The 20,054-nt window shown below is 37.8% G+C and overlaps 2 protein-coding genes across 4 annotated transcripts; one reads left to right on the forward strand and one right to left on the reverse strand.

Annotated features, from left to right (window-relative positions):
* The first annotated feature begins 1,453 nt into the window (after positions 1-1,453).
* Positions 1,454-19,953, forward strand: LOC141769790 (cell division cycle protein 20 homolog B-like). Of its 3 annotated transcripts, XM_074639210.1 has the most exons (13): positions 1,454-1,987; positions 2,568-2,627; positions 3,289-3,348; positions 9,558-9,774; positions 10,620-10,726; positions 11,866-11,899; positions 12,276-12,392; positions 13,100-13,314; positions 13,449-13,543; positions 13,660-13,888; positions 16,784-16,909; positions 16,988-17,111; positions 18,799-19,953. In XM_074639210.1, the coding sequence occupies exons 2-13, from the start codon at positions 2,595-2,597 to the stop codon at positions 18,894-18,896; spliced, it is 1,455 nt and encodes a 484-aa protein (XP_074495311.1). In that variant the 5' UTR covers positions 1,454-1,987; positions 2,568-2,594; the 3' UTR covers positions 18,897-19,953. The 3 variants fall into 3 exon arrangements, with proteins under 3 accessions (XP_074495311.1, XP_074495312.1, XP_074495313.1); XM_074639211.1 differs by lacking the exon at positions 2,568-2,627 and having other exon boundaries at positions 1,455-1,987; positions 18,799-19,952; XM_074639212.1 differs by lacking the exons at positions 13,449-13,543; positions 13,660-13,888 and having other exon boundaries at positions 1,461-1,987; positions 18,799-19,951.
* On the reverse strand, positions 5,044-8,375 carry gpx8 (glutathione peroxidase 8 (putative)). Its single transcript, XM_074639213.1, has 3 exons — positions 8,004-8,375; positions 7,592-7,853; positions 5,044-5,675 (listed from the first exon to the last, which is right to left on the reverse strand). The coding sequence occupies exons 1-3, from the start codon at positions 8,205-8,207 to the stop codon at positions 5,512-5,514; spliced, it is 630 nt and encodes a 209-aa protein (XP_074495314.1). The 5' UTR covers positions 8,208-8,375; the 3' UTR covers positions 5,044-5,511.
* Positions 19,954-20,054: the final 101 nt, after the last annotated feature.

The raw sequence follows: 20,054 nt of genomic DNA on the forward strand, positions 1-20,054 counted from the left end.
AAATGAGCATAATATGTCTCCTTTAAATAGGGCCTATATGCATATGACCTTTCAAGGATCAAAAGTCAGATAAATGTTTGTTGATTTGTGTTATTTAATGTTTGTTATATGAATGAAGGACTACTATGAGTTGTGATGGAGCTGCTGCTCAGTCAGCATTCATGTGTCTGCTGCTGCTTGTCATTGAGAGCGCGCACAGTCCCATGCAGGCTCGAGCTCGAGGTGTGAGCGCATATGGAAGTGGCAGGTGGCGAGAACGTGCGCTGCTCGCGCCGTTCAGCCCACTTAGCGCGCAGAGCAGCTCGTCATTAACACAGAGGCCCGCGGACACCAGGCCTCTTCCCGCAAAACGAGGCAGCAGCAGCTACAAGCAGTTACAGGATTAACTGAGTTTTATTTTGTTGGTCTTGTTGTGTTTGTTGATTTTTATTGTGAAAATTGTAAACAAATATTTCAAGTTGTTTATTAAAATATTTTATTTATCAAATAAAATAAAATGCATTTTTTGCATAAACTCCAGAATCTTTCATTTTATTTTATTTATTTAATTTTAATAAAAAATATGAATATTAATTTGTTATTATTATATATAAAAAATAAATTAGATAAATGGAAAGTATTTATTATTTCAGTTTAGTTGTTAATTACAAATATTTTACTTATCAAATAAAAAAATGCATTTTTTGCATAAACTCCAGAATCTTTCATTTTATTTTATTTATTACATTTTGATAAAAAACATGAATATTAATTTGTTATTATATTTAAAAATAAATTTGATAAATAAAAAGTATTTATTATTTCAGTTTAGTTGCTAACTAAAAATATTTTACTTATCAAATCCACTCCAGAATCTTTTATTGTATTTAATTTATTCCATTTTCATAAAATATTAATATTAATTAATATTATATTTGATAAATCAATTGAATAAATTAAATATATTTATTATTTCAGTTTATTTGTTAATTAAAATATTTTACTTTAAAAATAAAATACAATATTTTTTTTGTATAAACTACAGAATCTTTGTATTTAATTTATTACATTTTAATAAAAAATATCAATTAACTAATATTAAATTTGATAAATAAATTAAATACATTTAATGTATTTGTTATTTCAGTTTAGTTGTTAATTCAAATATTTTACTTAACAATAAAATAAAATGAAATTTTTTTTTTGCATAAACTGTAGAACTTGTAACTGCTATATTTTGTTGTGTTTATCCAACATTACAGGTTATAATCTGGAAAACAAAATGAATAATGTGCACTGTTACTATGATCATATTAGCCTAAACAATTTATTATAATTATGTATGTTTTGTCTATCATTATTATGTATTTTTTCTGCCTATTATTGAAGGAACTATTTTTAGAATAGATATTAATTCGTATTCCTTATTCCTTGCTTTAAATGGCCAATGTTTGAAAGATGCTACTCCTATTACTAGCCCTAATACTAATTAATCATCATCATTAAGCTTTAGAATAATATTTACTTCAGACAAACGACAGAGGCCAGCTAACAGTCAGAGTCTGGCAGTTCTATGATAAAGAGTTGTAGACTGTCACCTCCATAAAGAAATAAAGTGTGTCCTTGTCTGAGTCATTAACTGATAACATGTTGCCGCCTCCACCTTTTAAATGTTACCGCGTAGCTGCTCTTTTTTGTTGTTTTTACTGTGTCTATTTGTTTCCAGTAGAAACCAGGACGCGGAGGGAATCCATTAACAAGAGGAATACTTCATTAAAAACAAACCTAACAGCCAATAGAAGAGCAGAGGACGATGCTTCCCGCTCCTCTGTCCGCCAGGAGGGACATATGCTGGATATATAGAAGCAGAGACCGACCAGGAGAGCAGACAGCAGGTACAGCAGCTGCACCAGGCACCGCCAGCTCCTCCAGGACAGACAGAGATGCTGTTTGACTCAAGTGATGGAGACTGGAGATGAAACTTACAGCTGAAGAATCAAAAGACTGGGTGAGTAAAAAGTTTATAAAATAATATAAAAAAAATAATAATATAAGAAAAAAAATAGCCTATAGTTCTAACAAGTATGTTTTAGATGCAGTGTTGTCTGTTAATGACTGCATATGTTGGAACCATTGTAAACTGTTGCAAATAATAAAGGTGCTGTTGTTTCATGTTTCATAATAGCCTTATTTTAAAACACTTTAATTGAATAAAAAGAAGCCCATAATAAAACAAATGCATACAAAGGTATATGAAATATTATATAAATATTTCTCAAATGTTAGTTAAGAAAAGCAAGTTCAAAAAAACAGACATTTTTTAGAGGAATTTTGTAATTAAGTGCAAGGGTAGTCTAAGTAAAAAATACTATGCAATAGTGAGTAAAATGTAGTAATAAAGACAGATAATTGCCAGTAAAAGTTACTTGAAAAGCACTTCTTAACTCCAAGTAGTGAAATATCATCTGTAAAATCTACTCAGAATTTCTGTGTCAAAATTTCTACCTAGCTTAAATAGAAGTAAATTTCACTCCACATTTGTTTTTCCATTATGACCTTATGCTACTGGCAACCACCGGCTCCTGCAGGACAGACTCAAGTAATGGAGACTGGAAATGAAATTTACAGCTGAAGAATCAAAAGACTGGGTGAGTAATTTATAAAATAATATAAAAAAAAAATAATATAAAAAAAAACTTGTCTTTAGTTACAAGTATGTTTTAGATGCAGTGTTGTCTGTTTATGACTGTATATGTTGGAACCATTGTAAGCTGTTGCTTAATCCCAAAAATAATAAAGGTGCTGTTGTTTAAAAGGATCTGTTGTTTCATGTTTCATAATAGCCTTATTTTAAAAACAGTTTAATTGAATAAAAAAAAACCCATAATAAAACAAATGCATACAAAGGTATATGAAATATTATGTAAATAGTTCTCAAATGTTAGTAAAGTAAAGCAAGTAAAAAAAACAAACAGAAAAAACTGACATTTATTATAGGAATTTTGTAATTAGGTGCAAGAGTAGTCTAAGTAAAAAATACTATGCAATAGTGAATAAAATTAAGTAATAAAGACAGATTATTGCCAGTAAAAGTCACTTGAAAAGCACTTATTAAAATTCAGCTTATTTTACTGTTTAATGTTGATTAAATAACACCCATTTACTGCTACTCATTATGACATTAATAAAATAATCCCCAACTTTCTGAATAATTATTTCAAAATAGTCTGAGTTTATCCTATGAGAAAGTTGTTTTTCATGATAATGAGCATCACTTTGACTAAAAGTCTTTTTTGTTTTCATAACCAGGACGATATGAGGAGGATGCCGAGGGATTTTGTGGGAAAGAGAAGACTCTGTCCCTTCAAGGTAAATGGGAAATAAAGGGAAAAATAAGGTTAATAGTTGTGGCTGCATCCTCTGAGCTGGTGGTGGTGGTGACAGTGTGGCAGTGTACTGCTGCTGGCTGTGTTAAACCATATCTGATGGACAGCTGTCAGCTGCACTCCTCATTGCTGCTACCCACTGACCTCTAACAGTCTGCTAATGCTGCCACTTTATCACACTTCATTCACAAATATAAAGTCAACAGCCGGATACATTTCAGAGGGGAATGTATTCAAAAATATATTAAATTCTGCATTCAGCGAAATGAGAAACCTTCAGCTCTACATCAGTTCAACATAGTCAAATCCGTTCATTTGCATGTACAGTATGGGAGGATGAGTTGTGGCTGGTTGGGAGGCAGTGTAATGTTAGCTGACGTTTCTTTTGCCAGCTCACTCTGCTCTGCTACCTTAACAGCTACATTTGACTACAGGTTTATTAGACTCATGCACTTAGAGATAGAAGACTCCTACAGTACTTGATGTTTAGAAACTTTTGCACAGGAGAGTTAGGTTGTCCAATTTGGGCAGCTGGTCTTATTTTCAATGTTTCTGGTGTAACAAAGAAGAACTTAGAAAGATAATATGGCCAAATTGAACTCTCTTATCGTGGATGGCTGGTAGGCAGTGTCTTGTTAGCTGGTTGATTGTGTGTGTGCCAGCTTACCTGCTGCTGCCCTCCAACTGTCCACTTAAATCCACACCAGCAGGCCGGGAGACGTCTGCAATCAACATGCACTTCTATCAATTCAAAACAGCAGGTTGGGTTTCAGAGCTCCAGTTGTACATTTGAAGAAATAAGCATTCATCAGTTTTTTTTAATATTCAGAGGCAGTGGTGTAGTGGAGGATTTTACGTAGGTATACAGAGTATACCCTCCTCTTTTTCCTGGCGGTTTACAGTATACCCATATCAGCCAAAAAAGCCAATGGAATATATAGGATAGTACCCTTCCTCCTCGGTAACCTATTACCCATCTACCTAGTAGTACACCCACCTCATCAACGACCACTACACCACTGTTCAGATGCGACCTGCCAAACACACTGAAATTACAGTTATATATGGTGTCAAATAACAAAATCAAGTACAGAATATCAGCACCAATATGCATTTGTGTTGCATTACTTGCAAGCTGGCATCAACAGTTAAAAATGTGGATTCATTTATCAGCATTTTTCTTGCTTTTAAAAGAGAATAGAGCTGCAACGATTAATCGATTAGTTGTCAACTGTTAAAATAAACAACTATATTAATTATCAGTTTGAGTATGTTTTTGAAAAGCTTCTTAAATGTGAATATTTTCTGGTTTTATTTACTCCTCTATGACAGTACACTGAATATCTTTGTCAAAAAAAGACATCGGAGGACGTCATCTTGGGCTTTGGGAAACACTGGTCAACATTTTTCACAATTTTCTAACATTTTAGAGACCAAACAACTAGAGATATTCCGATAGCCGATTTCATTTTTTTTTGGGTTAATAAATTATGGTATCGGATCGCTACATAGACTGGCATACTCGCCTATACCTAATACTGAATTTTGGGCAGTATTGGACGCATTTCCAATTGGTATCGGAACAACTCTACAAACAACTAATCGATTAATCAAGAAAATAATCCACAGATTAATCAACAATGAAAATAATCGTTAGATCCTGAGCTCTTGAGCTAAATCAAATAATTATGACATTATTTTAATGCTGGATGGATGTTTCACAAGTTGGGCTCAAATCAGTCAAAATGGGCTAAAACGTTATGCTTCACCATAAGAAATTGATTTTAATGTAAACATTAGAGAGAGATGGTACAAAGAACAGACGAAGCCAAACTGAACACACTTCAATGGCTAAACAATCCTTCAGCTAATGGCAGCAGTGGTCATTATAAGGAATGTTCATTCTGATTGTCATTATTAACCACAGGATGGTCCCACACACACACACACAGACACACACAGACACACACACACTCCGACCAGCCTCGAATGACTTGAAGTGGATCTTTTCATACTGCATGTTTCTGGAGCGAGACCTCAGCCACCCACACTCACTGTAGCAGTTCAGTCATTTCCTCGCTGTCAAAGCGCAGGAAACACCGACACAACACAACACACACACAGGTGTGTCCAGCATTTGTCGCCATCATAGTTCCACCCGCTTCTTCAGGATGATCTCTCGCACCATCGCCGTGGCCTCTTGTCGAATGCTCTCCATCGGCTCGTCCGTTCGCCAGAACCGGACCACTTTCCCCTCTGGGTTCACCAGAAACTTCCAGAAGTTCCACTTGGGAACTTTCTGCACAGAGTCTGAAACACATTAACATCAAGCATTCATTAATGGTAAATCATACAACCTAAATTCAGCCATGAACTCTGATGTTACTCTGCATGTTCCCACGTCCAGAGCTTGTCGTAAATCAACTTGTAAATACAGATTATTGCTCCTTGCTTATGACTAACTGACTGAGTTGCTTTTTAGGTGTTGTAAAATATTAAATAAAATCAAACCTGAACCTCATAGCAGGTAATGTCTATGTTTAAGTCATGACTTGAAACTCTGCCATATAAATAATTGCCCTTTTTGCTATTCTCTAATAGGAGTGGGTGATATCAATATATATCAAGCTATAGTGCATTTCCCTGGTAAGCATTTGCTAAACTGTTGGGATGAAATATCTAGATGTTCCAACAAATTTAATACAGGGACAACTAAAGCAGTGGTGGAAGAAATACTCTGATTTGAAGTAAAAGTAGAAATACCATAGCCTAAAAATCTAAGAAAAGTGTTATCAGCAAATGTAATTTAAGTATGAAAAGTAAAAGTACTCATTATGCAGAATGGCTCCTTTCAGTGTTATATTATCATAGAATATTATTTTGTTCTATTTTTATCATTAACAAATACACACAAGAGCTCTTTAATGCTGTAGTTCGTCAATGTGAAGCCAATTTTTGATATACTTTGTTTACTACTGGGTAGATTAGTGGTATAGTGCTGCATCGTATCATATAATATGATCATTTAAAAAGTAACTAGTAACTATAAGTGTCAAGTAAATGTAGTGAAGTAAAAAGTATATTTACATTTGAGATGTAGTGAAGCAGAAAATAGAATAAAATGGAAATATTCAAGCACAAGTATTTCAAAACTGTACTTAAGTACAGTACTTGAGTAAATGTACTTAGTTACATTCCATCACTGAATTAATGCTACCTCATTGCATTCATGCAAAAAAAAAAAAAAAATGACAGCTACCACAATATAAACAGTATGACAAATGATAGTTTGTATCGTCATAACAGCGATATAACTCATTACATTCACACACTGGATATTACTACAGCTCAAAACAAATGACAGAAAATCATTTCTGGGATGTTCAATCAGCAGCTGCTTCATTATCATAAAATTTATGTTATTTTAGCAGAGCTGTAAGGCGCTAAATTGAGATGTCACTTAAAAATTAGGTTAGTTTGTATATAAGTAGCCTACCAGATTTTACATTTCAATAACTTCAGGAGTTCACAGACTAGTTCTCCAGATGTTCTTCCAGATGCATGTCCAAAAATAATTTTTTTACCATTCTCAAACACATGAATAAAGTTTGTTTTTTCCTCTGAGGAAGCATAATTATGTGTGTTGTATGGGACACGACAGTTATTTCTGGAAGGCTGGTGTTATCACCATGCATTATGTTTGGGAGGTATATGGTTGAGGAAGAGTTGTGTTAAGGGTTGCATTAAGGGTTGGTTAATATCTACTTTTTAACTCCGGATGGATATGTGGGTTGTAAATAAACTTGGGGATGTTGTTCATATATTAAATTTGGGATGTAAATAAACCTGGGATAGTTTATATATTATATTATATTATCATTCTATGAAATATGAGTTATTAGAGGAGAAGTGAGAAAGGGGTAGGGAAATATAAGTTTTACTTCTACCTACTCCTTTTCGGACACTATTACTCTTGTTTTCTTTGTTATTTTGTATCTGTTGTTATTTATTTTTATGTTCGAAATAAAGTATTTCATTCATTCAAAAATAATCTGGCCAATCTGGGGCCCTTGCAAACCAATAGTGGTAAAGTTTGTTGTTATTTCCTCTGAAGTACATTTAAATAATGACAAATTATCTGGCCAAACATGGACCCCTATGCTGCAGCAGGCCAGATGTGCATTAATCCCCCCCAGCAGACAGACAGATGTGCTTTAGATGCCAACCTGTGAGGAACTTGAAGGCAGGGTCCGCCTCAGAGCCCATTATTTTGATCCTGCTGAAGAAGGGGAAAGTGACACCATAGGTGGACTTGGCGAAACCCTCGATGTCCCTGCTGGCCCAGGTCTCAGTGTCCCCGTACTGTCCACAGGGGAAAGCCAGGACGTTGAAGTGAGACGTGCCCAGCTCCCTGTGGAGATCCTGCAGAGACATGTAGTTCTCCTCCGTCTGCTCGCTGTGACTCGCCACGTTTACAACCAAAGACGCCTGCACATGAAGGAAAAACAAGAGGGGAAATAAGTATAATAAACACATCGTAAAGCAATGAAACACACCTTTAACTAACACTGCATGACTTGGATAACGTTTGCGTAGATTTCTTCTCAAAGTGAAGTGGTGGTGATGATGTGGACGTACTTTTCCTCGGTATTTCTCCAGAGGAACCGACCTCCCCTTCGCGTCTTTCACCTCGAACGAGTAGAAGTCGGTTGGTTTTCTGGGCTTCAGTTGAGTCTGCAGGAGGAACAGACAGCCGACACCCACCGTCATGCTCAACAGCACCGTCAACTTCTTCGCTTTAGGGCTGGAGGACTTGGTAGGGTAGCCCCCTAAGGCCTCCATGTTGGAGGGGCAAGAAGGAACCGGAGCAGGAACCGAGGAGGAGAGGGAGGAGGAGAGGAGGAGAGGGGGCTCCAGACCTTCATCAAGTCTTGGGGGCGGACCTGGGAAGTTAGTGAACACTACCACAATACAAGGCCTATAGAAAGGAGGCTAGGACACGGGTCTTGGGGTTTGGGGTTTAACGCATGCGCATGCGATTGGCTCATTTCGGCGAGTTTTTTTATTTTTTATTTTTATTTCAAAATAGCAGTTTACATAGTAACAGCAGAAAACATTAAAACATAAACAAAGAGCTGTGCCAAACATCAAAGGAAAACACAAATGAAACAAAACCAACATAAAAAAAAGACCCCGTGAGAGTATGACAATAATTTCACTTAAAAACTTTAAAGAAATTGCATATAATCATTTATTTTCACTATAAATCCATCCATAAATAACACAATGACAAAATGTCATGTAGGCCTACAATATTACTTTCAATTTATTGTGCAATATTACTTTTTCTATTTTAGTTTACTTCTTTTTAGGGCTCAGGGCTAAATTCATTTTAACACCACGAATACCTTTAACGCATTAACACAATTTTTAGGTTGTAGCGGGCTCAGTTTTAAAGCAAGTGAATATATATGCATCATATGAAACTATAAAAACCCAATGAATCCATTGGTATCTACCAATCATGTCATACTAGCTTGTCAGGAAGGAGGCTAAATAACGCTCCAAACTTGCACTAAATTTTGGCGAGGAAAAACTGCCATGGCCATTTTCAAAGGGGTCCCTTGACCTCTGACCTCAAGATATGTGAATGAAAATGGGTTCTATGGGTACCCACGAGTCTTCCCTTCACAGACATGCCCACTTTATGCATGTTATGATTTCAGCATATATTTTTTATGCTAAATGCAGTACCTGTGAGGGTTTCTGGACAATATTTGTCTTTGTTTTGTGTTGTCAATTGATTTCCAATAATAAATATATACATACATTTACAAAAAGCAGCATATTTGTCCACTCCCATGTTGATAAGAATATTAAATACTTGACAAATCTTTCTTTAAGATACATTTTGAACAGATAAAAAATTTGTGAAATATAGCTGTATGTATAAGCTGTTTTATATCTATGGATATTAACATGTTGGCTTAATATAAAAGCATTTAATGCTTCAATGTCTTTGCTTTGAAAGTTTTAACCAGAAGTTTTGGTCTTAACGTTGCCTGCTTGACATAGTTGAAATTCTGTGGTTTGAAGTTTGTAGAGGTATGAGGTTTGTGTCAGTTTTCAGTATTTTGAGATCATTGACTGTGATTTTTCTTTAAATAATTCATTGTGTTTTTGTCTTCTCAGGGACAAAATGACGCCCATCGTGTCTCATACTGGCGGTTCAGGAGGTGGATCACCCAGAGAGGGAGCAGTGAAGCTCCAGCTGCGAGTACACCGCTGGCCACTGGGCGGCAGGATGAGCACAGCTTTGAGCTAGACACAGTCTGTCAGAGACTGGATCTGGATTCTCCACCCAGACAACATGAATCAGCACAGGGAGTCCTACGGGGAAACCCTCCAGGTATTATTAAAACCACCCACACACACCACAATAATTAAGGATGTAGAAGACCTGGCTGTCTGTGATACTGATCTCCCACGCAAAACATCTAAACCTCATTATGAGGGAATACCCAAACTCTGCTCTGAGGTCACTTTAAAATGGCTTTCCTCTTTTTGAGAAGCACAGGGAAGAAAATACTTTCAAATCAGGGCAGTATTGCATGCAAGCACCACTTTAAAAACAGATTTTAATCAATTAATTTGCCACAGTTTGACTGTACAAAGACACAAATTGTCTGCCACTTGTTTCATAGTTTTTCCACCATCACATTATACTTTCTCTCAGAAGTATTTAGGCATCTGTAATTCAACTACATTATTAATTTAGGTGGCATACTTAACTGAAGTTCCACCTATATGTAAGAGGTCGAATGATGGCTTATTACATGGGATATATTTTACTGCATTATATTACATTTTTCTGCTTGAAAAAAATGCATTAATGCTTGTGTAATTTATGTGTCAATACATTGTGTGTCCTGCAGCATGCTTCAATGCTATAATTGGTCGGTGTTGCATATAAAAGCTGAGCAGGCGGTGTTGCAGAGTAACATACTGTAATATACCTTGCCTTGGCTGATAAATCACTGCCAGAATTAGTTTAATCTCCCATTATGGTATCAACATTGGCCCCCAAATCCAATATCCAGTCAAAATGTAAGATTTATTTTTGTTTTGTTTATTTCATGAGACTTATCACGTTAAATGCTGTTTCACTATGTCACATGTAAAGGAACATAACGGATTGATGATGTAATGTGTTCTGTGATATCATCTCTATCTCTTATATCTTATATCTTATAGAGGCAGCATTGGCTGCAGGTGTGTCCTGCTGTGGCGTCATCACGCCACCAAGCACATCACACACCCTCGCTGCCAGGGGAGGGCCTCGGAACAATGCCCCAGAACAGGTTTGTTTAAGAAACTTGAACCTGTGCCACTCACAAGAAAACAAAACAAAATATGTTCCAGCAGGTTCTAGACTCCCTTTCTGCAGCCAGTCTTTCTTTCTGACATGATCATAACAATGATAACATTGAAAAGTGAGTGACAAGACAGAAAACACAACAAAGGATCTGGTTTCTTTGGAAGATTTAGTTAAAAAACGGCAGAGCAAAACATTTAGTTTGATTTGTATCTGTGGTTTCCTTATGCAAGATTACTTGAAGTGAAATAAGAAAAGCTGTGAGGTCACTTAAGGTAAAACTAGAAGTAACGCCTCGTGGTTGTATGTTTCGCCAACTAGTCGCAGTTTACATCCATGTCTGTGCAAAATGTCATCACTTCATCATTTTATCCTATTAAACATTTATGTGAAATTTTCATAATTAGCCCTCTGGAATGCTCTCCCTCCTGAAATAAGAAATGCTTCATCCCTGGACATTTTCAAAGAACACCTCAAACACCGCCTGTTCATCAAGGCCTATGATATCAGCTGACTCTTCCTACACATCACTCTTTTTAATTACTTAGCTATAGTTTCTCCTCTGTGTTATTTATTAGTATGATTTTTGTGTGCCCCCTTTGTAAAGTGTCCTTGGGTTTCTGAAAGGCGCTATATAAATCCAATTTCTTGTTATTATTATTATATGAATTCTTGAGGTATGACCAAACCAACATGTATTGTGAGGTAACAGTGACTTTTGACCACCAAAATCTAATCAGTTCATCCTTTAGTCCAAGTGGACGTTTGTGCAAAATTTGAAGAAATTCCCTCAAGGTGTTCCTGAGATATCACGAGATTGGGACGGACGTGAGGTCACAGTGACCTTTGCCTACCAAAATCTAATCAGTTCATCCTTTAGTCCAAGTGGACGTTTGTGAAGAAATTCCCTCAAAGCGTTCCTGAGATGTCGCGTTCACAAGAACGGGACGAACTACCCGAAAACATAATGCCTTTGGCTGTTGCAGGCATGGAGGCATAAAAATGAATAAATAAAAAAAATAAAAAAAATTATTACTGAAGGAAGGTAGTGTCATTATGCCACAAAATACATAATATAAACATCCAGTAAAAGATTAAATCTAAAAATAATGTCTTTTGTTGCAGGGATGGGTGTGGAGAGCTGCAGCTCAACAGGCTGGTACGGAATGCACGCTTTTATCTTTCACTACATTGTTACAGCACTACCGTGTAATATGTAGAACGATACTGCATGCTGTCATACCAGGAACTTATGCAGTAATTCGTGGCTTATCTATCTGCAGCAGACTGCAGTTCCTGTTCCTGTATTATTACATTATCTCTAGTCCATCTTGTAAAGGAGCGTGTTTGGTGGTTTTATAGAGAGTTTGTTTTATTTTTTGAGAAAAAATTAGTGATTTCATTTTAGTGTCAGAGTGAAAGTTAATACAATCGACATCATCAACAGTAATAATGCAAAGATGTATTGCTTTGGATGTAAAACTTTGTGCATATGTTTGTGACTGTGTTTTTATATTAGTATGTTTCCATTGCAGGTTCTGATGAGAGAAGACATGCTTTGCAGCCATTTGCTGTTCTGGACAAAACGTCCGTGAGTCAGCAGGGAGAGTCAGTGATGAAGTTGGCAGCACCGTCACTGTTGAACGACTACTGTAAGAGAACATACAAACCTCAGCCTGTGGTCTTTTTCTGTCTCTTTTCTGTTTCTCGGTCAGCTTTTTTTTTTTTTTAGGTCAACAAATCCCATGAAAAGACGGTAATTCCTCGGTAATTCCCTCAAATAGCTGGGCACTGTAGTTTTTAGCAAATGTTAATTAAATAGGAGGAAATTATGTATTTGTTGGGGGACTATTTTCAGCCATGAATTAATACATATTAATGCTCTAGAGAGTTTTTACAGCAGGTCATTGTACCTGAAAATAAACACTGATGTTATGTCCTCTATTTATTTTGTGAATTTGTTGGTTTTAGCATGTTGGTGAAAGTTTAAAATTCTACAGTTAAAACTCTATAAATGTTGGGTATTTTATATTAAAAAAAAAAATATTAAAAAAATGTATATATTTTTAGTTTCTGTTGAAAATTATCTGACAGTGTTGGGGGACTCCTGTACCTACTGCCTATAAGCTGTAGAGAATAAGCTAGAAGCCCCCACTATCTGTTTGTCCAACCCTCAAAGTCACAAGGTCTGTTTAAAAACAAACATCCTCTAAAAACAAAAAAACAACGAAAAAAAACCAACTAGTATTAGTACACACTAGTATTATTCTGTAATGAAAAATTCAATCAGCTAGTTAAGACCCATTCTGTGATACATGACTCAGTGTCGCTTCTCTCTTCTCCCTTTCGTCCCTTTCAGACGCCAATCTACTCGATTGCAGTTGTACCGGTGTGATTGCATTAGCACTGGGCTCCTCTGTCTACCTCTGGGATTCACAAACTCGTGCTCTGGTGGGACATTTGGACCCGAGTCCACAACCAGGACGAGCGTACCATCAGACGTCCGTCTCGTGTCTGAGCTGGAGCAGAGACGGCAGAGCTCTCTGCGTTGGCACCAGGCGAGGGGAGATACAGGTAAACGCTCTGCAGCTTAAAGTAACTGAGTACGAAGAAGATGGAAACTGATTCATACAAACTGTGGTATGGGGTGGGGGGGCCGTGTGAGGGGAGGTGTAATAGCAGGATGACTGTTTGTGGTTTCTTTTTAGTTGTGGGATGTCGAACACAAGCAGAAGATAAGGTGTGTGCCGTCACACTTGTCTGCAGTCAGAGCACTTTCCTGGAAACAGCAGTTACTCAGCAGGTATGTGTTGTCAGTACACTAAATGAAAGTTAAAGTATCATTCTCTATAAAAAAAAAAGGGCATCACAGTATCAATATGAAGTGTGCAGTATTCATCCAGGGGAATGATCTTACAGCGGCTCTGTTCTGGGACGTATCCATCACATTGACCCCCGGGCTCCTACGCCTCTGGTGGGCGCAGCCGTCCAGGGGGAGGGGCTCTGCAGCCTCCAGTGGTCGCCAGGAGACGACTGGCTGGCCAGCGGCTCCACAGAGGGCCTTCTCTGTATATGGGATAGTGACATCGCAGGGGTCACATGGTCACGTCAGCCAATCGCTACGATGAAACAGCCCAGCGCTGTTAAGGTCAGTGTATATGCTTCGTGATTGGGACTAGGAAATCAAAACACTGTGTGTGTGATATTTTTAGATTTACAGTGACAACACTGTCAAAAAAAAGCCACATTAAATCTACTTTGATTCAAAGTAAAACAATAAAACATGAATACTTTTATAGGCAATGTATCTTGGACTCCACTTGTCTGACTTTAAAGAAATAGGGAGGGAAGACCCATCTTTGCACTCTGTTGTATTGTGCAGTATTTAACCAAGAGTCTACAGCCACACTAGCCGTTGTGGTGTGCTCTGTGGTGCTTACAGCCAAAAGCTAATGTCAGCATGCTAACATGCTCAGAATGACTGATGTACAGCAGGGAGACAATATGTTAAGACAGCGAAATAGGTGACATAAGTGCAATATAAAGGAAGTGCAATAGGTGACAAAAAGTCATAGTGTAATGTGTTATACAGGGACAATGCAATAAGTTAGGACAGTGCAATATGTTAGGAAACTGCAATATGTTAAATAGGGGACAGTGCAATATGTTAGGAAGCTGCAATGTGTGAAATAGGGACAGTGCATTATGTTGCATCATATTGGGCTATTGTCTGTGCAAATATGGACAAGACGGTAGGCGGTGCTGTGCACTACCTGGGTGCAATACCTGCCATGGTGTGTGTGATGGTATGTGCCATTATGTACGTGGACTGTGTATGTGTTGAAACATTTGTTTTTTGTGAAACTTTCCCTGTCTTATGTGGAATCGTTTATCATTCTTATTGTTTTAATTTAGTGTTTGAACAGTAGCTGCAGTTGGGCGGAGTGCAGGAAAAATTTCCCCACTGGGACAATAAAGGTATATCTTATTTTATCTTATCTTAGGTTATGTTTGCTGTGGTTTCATCTTAAAGGCAGGGTCGGTATTGCAGAGAAACTAGTAAGAGTACACTAGATTTAAAAATTCCAACTGAAAAACCCAGCCCAGTGTCGTCAACTCTTTTCCAATGAAAGTAGCTAGCAGCACCAGCTCCAAAAGATCTAGAGAGAAAGTCACCAAGTCAGCAACACTGACATCCGTCCCTTCAGGCCTCCCTCCAAAGCTCCCCCACAATTATCATTATGAAAATAAACAATGGACATGGCTATTATTAGTACTCACAGCTGTCAAGGTAGCAGCTTGTGGAAGACTCCGGTGACGTGTAATTAGTGCACGAGCAGAGTGCACGCAGGTAGACAGGTAGTCTGCCCAATTATTACATTCGCAGATTTATATTACAGTCCTGCGACAGCCAAAGATACCAGATCGTTTTCTCTTTTTTTTGTCAGAGCATTTGATTTATACATTGCAATCGGGATCTAATGAGAAATTCAACTAATATAACAAAAAAATAATTTGAACAGCACTACTGTGATGGGAATTTTCATATCTGCAGTAGAAACGTGAAGAGACCCTACGTTTAATCCTCTGCAAATAACAAACTGCTAGTGTCTTACTTAATATACAGAGACAAGTCATGACTGTCCACGATATGATGTGTTTAATTGCTCTCCTGTCTGCGAAGATGCTGTTCTTTACCAGCTTACAGATAATGATTAATTTAATCATTATCTGACCTCTCAAGTGTCAGTGTGTATAAAAAGCTGATTTCTCCTGTGCTCTTCAGCTCACTCAGTGGACTGTGCGCGTGGGTTCATCTGCAACCCTACCTTTAACTGGTGCCAATTGTTTGCATGCTAACATAAATAAATACATTGCAGGTATTCGGTCATAAAGTATTGGAAACATTGAAATGTTGATGTGATAGTGGTGCTAGATGAAAAGTCATCAGACCACCAAAGTTATTAGAATTTATCCTGATGGGAGTATGAATGTCTACACCAAATGTCACCGCAATCCATCCAGTAGATGATGAAAACATGACCTAGTTGTGTATCTTGTTACTGATTTGACTTGCTTGACTTGCAAAAGAACACTTGCATCATTCACAAGGGGGAAGAAAGACTTGATTGACACAATCATATATTGCAAGCAACGGTGTGTTCTGCTGTATGACTTGATGACTAATATTAGCTCGTGCAAACTGGAATGGCACGCTGCTGGTTGGTGTGCTGAAGGGTTTAGCTGTTATTAGAACAACACGTTCTCATTTCCAGGGCATCAAGTACAGACGCTCTGTCACAGCCGTCGGCGTTTGGCACCGCCGGTATGAGACGCAACGGGCATTCCAATAAAGCTGAAGTGAATATGATTTAAAAAAAGTATTTTTTATAAAACGGTCGCTATATCCTGACAGTAGTACATGAAACAGTGATGGCTGTGAAGTTGGTTTGGCTGGCTGTGGTGGAAACTCCACTGGTAAGTCATTGACCAGCAGGAGCAGATTCCTGTGCAGTGTTCTTGTTTTCCCTTTATTGTCGCTTTCTGGATGGATGACATACACTGGGTTATCTGAAAGCTGTTCCTTTACCACATAGTATATTCTCTTCTCCCAGTAGGAACGCAGTTCGCCAGGCCCGCCACGTTCACCTATATTCCTAACCAACACCCAGTCTCCTGGCTTTAGAACCACTCCTCTCACTTTCTTATCATAATAGGACTTGCCCTTGGCACTAGATGACAGGCTGTTATCATTAGCAATATGATATGCTTCTGTCATTGTTTTATGCCACTTCTCAGCATATCCTTCGTGTGTCACCGGATCTGTCTTTAAAATCGTATCATCACTCCATTAATGCAAGGAAAATAAATAAATGTCCAAACATAAATGCACATAATGATCCAAGATTATAAGGCAAATCATTACTCACAATTTGATCACTTAAATGTGGCCACACTGTCTCAGGTGCGCCACAGTTGCTTAATCCTAAAGTGACGCCGTTGTGTGTGCATGTTTTTGTATTCATTGTTTTTGTGTGTTTAGGCAATGGGATGGTGTCCGTGGCAGAGAAAGACGATCGCCACAGGAGGCGGATGGAAAGACGGAGAGCTGAGAGTCTGGGACACAGAGTCGGGGACTTGTGTGACTTCTGCCAACACAAACTCTCAGGTGCTTTAAGTGTAGCAGAGGTATTTTTTCATTGTGTATAAATATCAGACAGACTATTCCTAATGACTCCGATTGCAGATCTGTTCTCTACGATGGGCTGAAAAGAAGAAATATCTGGTCACAGGTCACGGCCTTCCTCATCACCAAGTCACCTGCTGGTCCTGGGAGTTTCCCTCCCTCAGCCCCCTCTACCAGCTCACAGGTTAGACAACTACAACACATTCACAACAGCCTCGTAGGAATACATGTACTGCATCATCATACAGGCTGAGTAATATTAGTAGAGCAGCATCGGTGTGACAGTTGGAGCTGCAGCTGTGTCGTCTATCGCCGAGATATTTAAATGCCATTTTATGCTGACTCATTCATGTCCTGGGTTTTCAGTAAATGTGAAACTATGATGAAACACATCAAAAGTCACTACGTTCGCTATGACATGTCACAGTTTCCTGAGGTTTTGTGAATTGTCGGGGGGCAAAGAAAGACTTACATGTGAAAAACATCCTTTTAAAAATCCTATAAATAGAATTTAAAATACGTTGATGGCTTTCTAGATGTTCAGTAATTGTTATTTATTTAAAAGTGTAAAAATTGCAGTTAATCTGGTGGTGATTTTTAGCTTGAAAATCAGGATGAGTTGCTATTTTGTTTCACTTCATTATTCAGTCTGACGTGTTCATCTTGGCTGATTACTGTTTGAGAAGGAGGGTTCTTTTGTCTGGTTAGTGGGTGACGTATCTGGTAAACGGTTGTGGCTGCTAAAGAGAAGTTGACTTAACGTTTTTTTTACATCAATCAAAGAAATATGGCGCTCTATGAGACCTCTTTTAATTTGTAATCTCCATGGACTGTATATAAAGATGGATGACGCGTCTCCACTTCCTCCCACTGTACAGAAGGGAAGCCAAAATATCCCGTATACGGCAGCTGCCATCTTGAGATTTTGACATCATAGAGAGCCGAAGTCCTACCCCTTCCGATGGACCCCATGGGACCTTATTTCAGAACAAATATGAACGGTAGTCAATGGAGAGATATAAGGAAATATTTTTTTGATCTGCGACATTCTTGACTTGCAAAATTATTTTTTAAATTGACAAACATCATATATGTGATTCATGGCGCAATTGAAACGGGATCAAAAAGATATTTATCTCTGTGGACTATCGTTCATATTTTTTCCGAAATAAGGTCACCGGAAGGGGCGGGACTTCGGCTCGGAGACACTGTATCGAGGTCACCCATCTGAACCAATCACGAGCAGAGCACGGCTGCAGCTTCAGCGAGAGAGACTCAGAGCTGCCAATCTCACCCCCTTTTATAGCATCAATTAACAAATTAAAACTAAACTTATCAGAAAAATTAACACTTGAACATACATCAGCAAGATAAGAACTAACTAAAATGACAAACCATCTTTGGGAAAAATGTATTTGACGTGACTTTGACTTTTTCGTTTGTCCCATGTCCCCTCCGCTAACATGGAGGAGGTGGGACTTATGACCTATACTGCAGCCAACCACCAGGGGGCGATCGAGATGTTTTGGCTTCACTTTTGGGGAGTTGTCCTGTCATCCATCTTTATATACAGACTTTTGGGTTTTCTTCGTGATTTACTGTTGAGTGGATGTCCGGCCTTACATTGAAATTTGCGGGTTACTAAAACTTTGTATTTTGATGTGACGCAAATTATGTCATGCAAGTGAAACCAACCCCATAAAAGACAACCACAGCAAGCGTCATGGTCCGGTGTTTATCCGTTCTCAATATGAATCCTTTGTCAGAGTTAGAACTTCTTTATTACTCCATCATATTGAGACACCCCTGTTTTATATGACAAAGAAGGTATTTAAAGGTCAAAGTTTAATCATGTTGTTGTTTCTTTTCAGGTCACTCTCATCGAGTCCTGCACTTGGCCATAAACTCTGACAGCACTCAGATTTTCTCTGCAGGAGCAGACCAGCAGTTTCACATCTGGGACATGTAATTAACAACGTCACTGAACATGGACGGTGAATGTTGTTATCTGGTGTGAAACTTGTGTCCGCATGCAAGTAGATAACTTTCTTGGTAATGCCATCGTGTTGAGAATGCACATTTCCTGTCCTCTGCTCTGAACTAACCACAATAAGAAGCTAGAAAACCACAGTCAAACTAGGCTAAGAGAGTAAAGGGCAAAGTAACACATTAAGAAGTTACTCAAATTCTATACAATATATTCATTTTTTCTTTTCTTTTTTGTTTACTACATTTAAGTTTCACTTTTTGGTGATTGAAATATGCATAACAGGGCATTCATGTGAACAGAAAATACCTCCAATGGACTGAGGGGTTCAGTCAACATTAAAAGACTGTCTGCACGGAGGTTGTGTGTGAAAAGTAGTAATGATGATAATGACTTAATTTTTATAGCACATTTCAAGCAAGAAGCAAAGCAGAGTGTTTTCCGGTGCAGGAAGACAGGACAAAAAGACAGTCACACCTATAAAATAAACAGCACAAGAAGACCGTTACATATAAAACCATCCAAAAATGATGTCAAAAAATACATCTAATTTGTCAGACAAGAAGGTGTCTATAATATGTGTTTTAGGACATGATTTAAAAGCTGATACAGTGACCGAATACTAACTGGAGGACTGTTCTAAAGCCAAGGTGCCTGTACAGCATTAGCTCAATCATCTCTTGAATTCAAGCAGCACTTTGAACAATAAGAAGATACAAATCCACCGATGCACTCTGGCACCTGGCCCTGTAAAACCTGGTATATATAATGATGTATTTTGTAACCAGACTTTGTTTTAAGATTTAATGCAATTTTTCATTATTGTTGAAGCATCATTTTGCAAGAAGCTCACTTTGAAATCAAAAACTGTGCACGTGGGATGAATTACCATTTATTTATTTATTTATTCAAAAATGATGTTAATGTTTTGTTTCATGTGTGTTATCCTTTCTGTCTTGCCTACACCTTAAAGGTAACCTCTAAACCCAATAAACATTTTTATATTTGGAACATTAAATTAAGTCTGGTGGACTTATTCTCTCTATTTATCAGGCTTATGTGTTTTTACATAACATTTGTTGATGAGGTGTCTCACTTGCCACAGTGCCCAAACCGACACTTCTTGATTTTATCTGACAG

This window comes from Sebastes fasciatus, chromosome 6 (assembly GCF_043250625.1).
Source record: "Sebastes fasciatus isolate fSebFas1 chromosome 6, fSebFas1.pri, whole genome shotgun sequence".
NCBI lineage: Eukaryota > Metazoa > Chordata > Actinopteri > Perciformes > Sebastidae > Sebastes > Sebastes fasciatus.

Bases quoted from the DNA above. Each gene is read 5' to 3' on its own strand.
- LOC141769790 (XM_074639210.1), top strand. From the start codon at position 2,595: ATGAAATTTACAGCTGAAGAATCAAAAGACTGG. The intron at 12,393-13,099 runs GTAAGAGAACAT...CGTCCCTTTCAG, and splicing joins GTCACTGTTGAACGACTACT to ACGCCAATCTACTCGATTGC. The intron at 13,544-13,659 runs GTATGTGTTGTC...ATGATCTTACAG, and splicing joins AAACAGCAGTTACTCAGCAG to CGGCTCTGTTCTGGGACGTA.
- gpx8 (XM_074639213.1), bottom strand. From the start codon at position 8,207: ATGGAGGCCTTAGGGGGCTACCCTACCAAGTCCTCCAGCCCTAAAGCG. The intron at 7,854-8,003 runs GTACGTCCACAT...CTTCATGTGCAG, and splicing joins TGGAGAAATACCGAGGAAAA to GCGTCTTTGGTTGTAAACGT. The intron at 5,676-7,591 runs GTTGGCATCTAA...AATGTGTTTCAG, and splicing joins TGCCTTCAAGTTCCTCACAG to ACTCTGTGCAGAAAGTTCCC.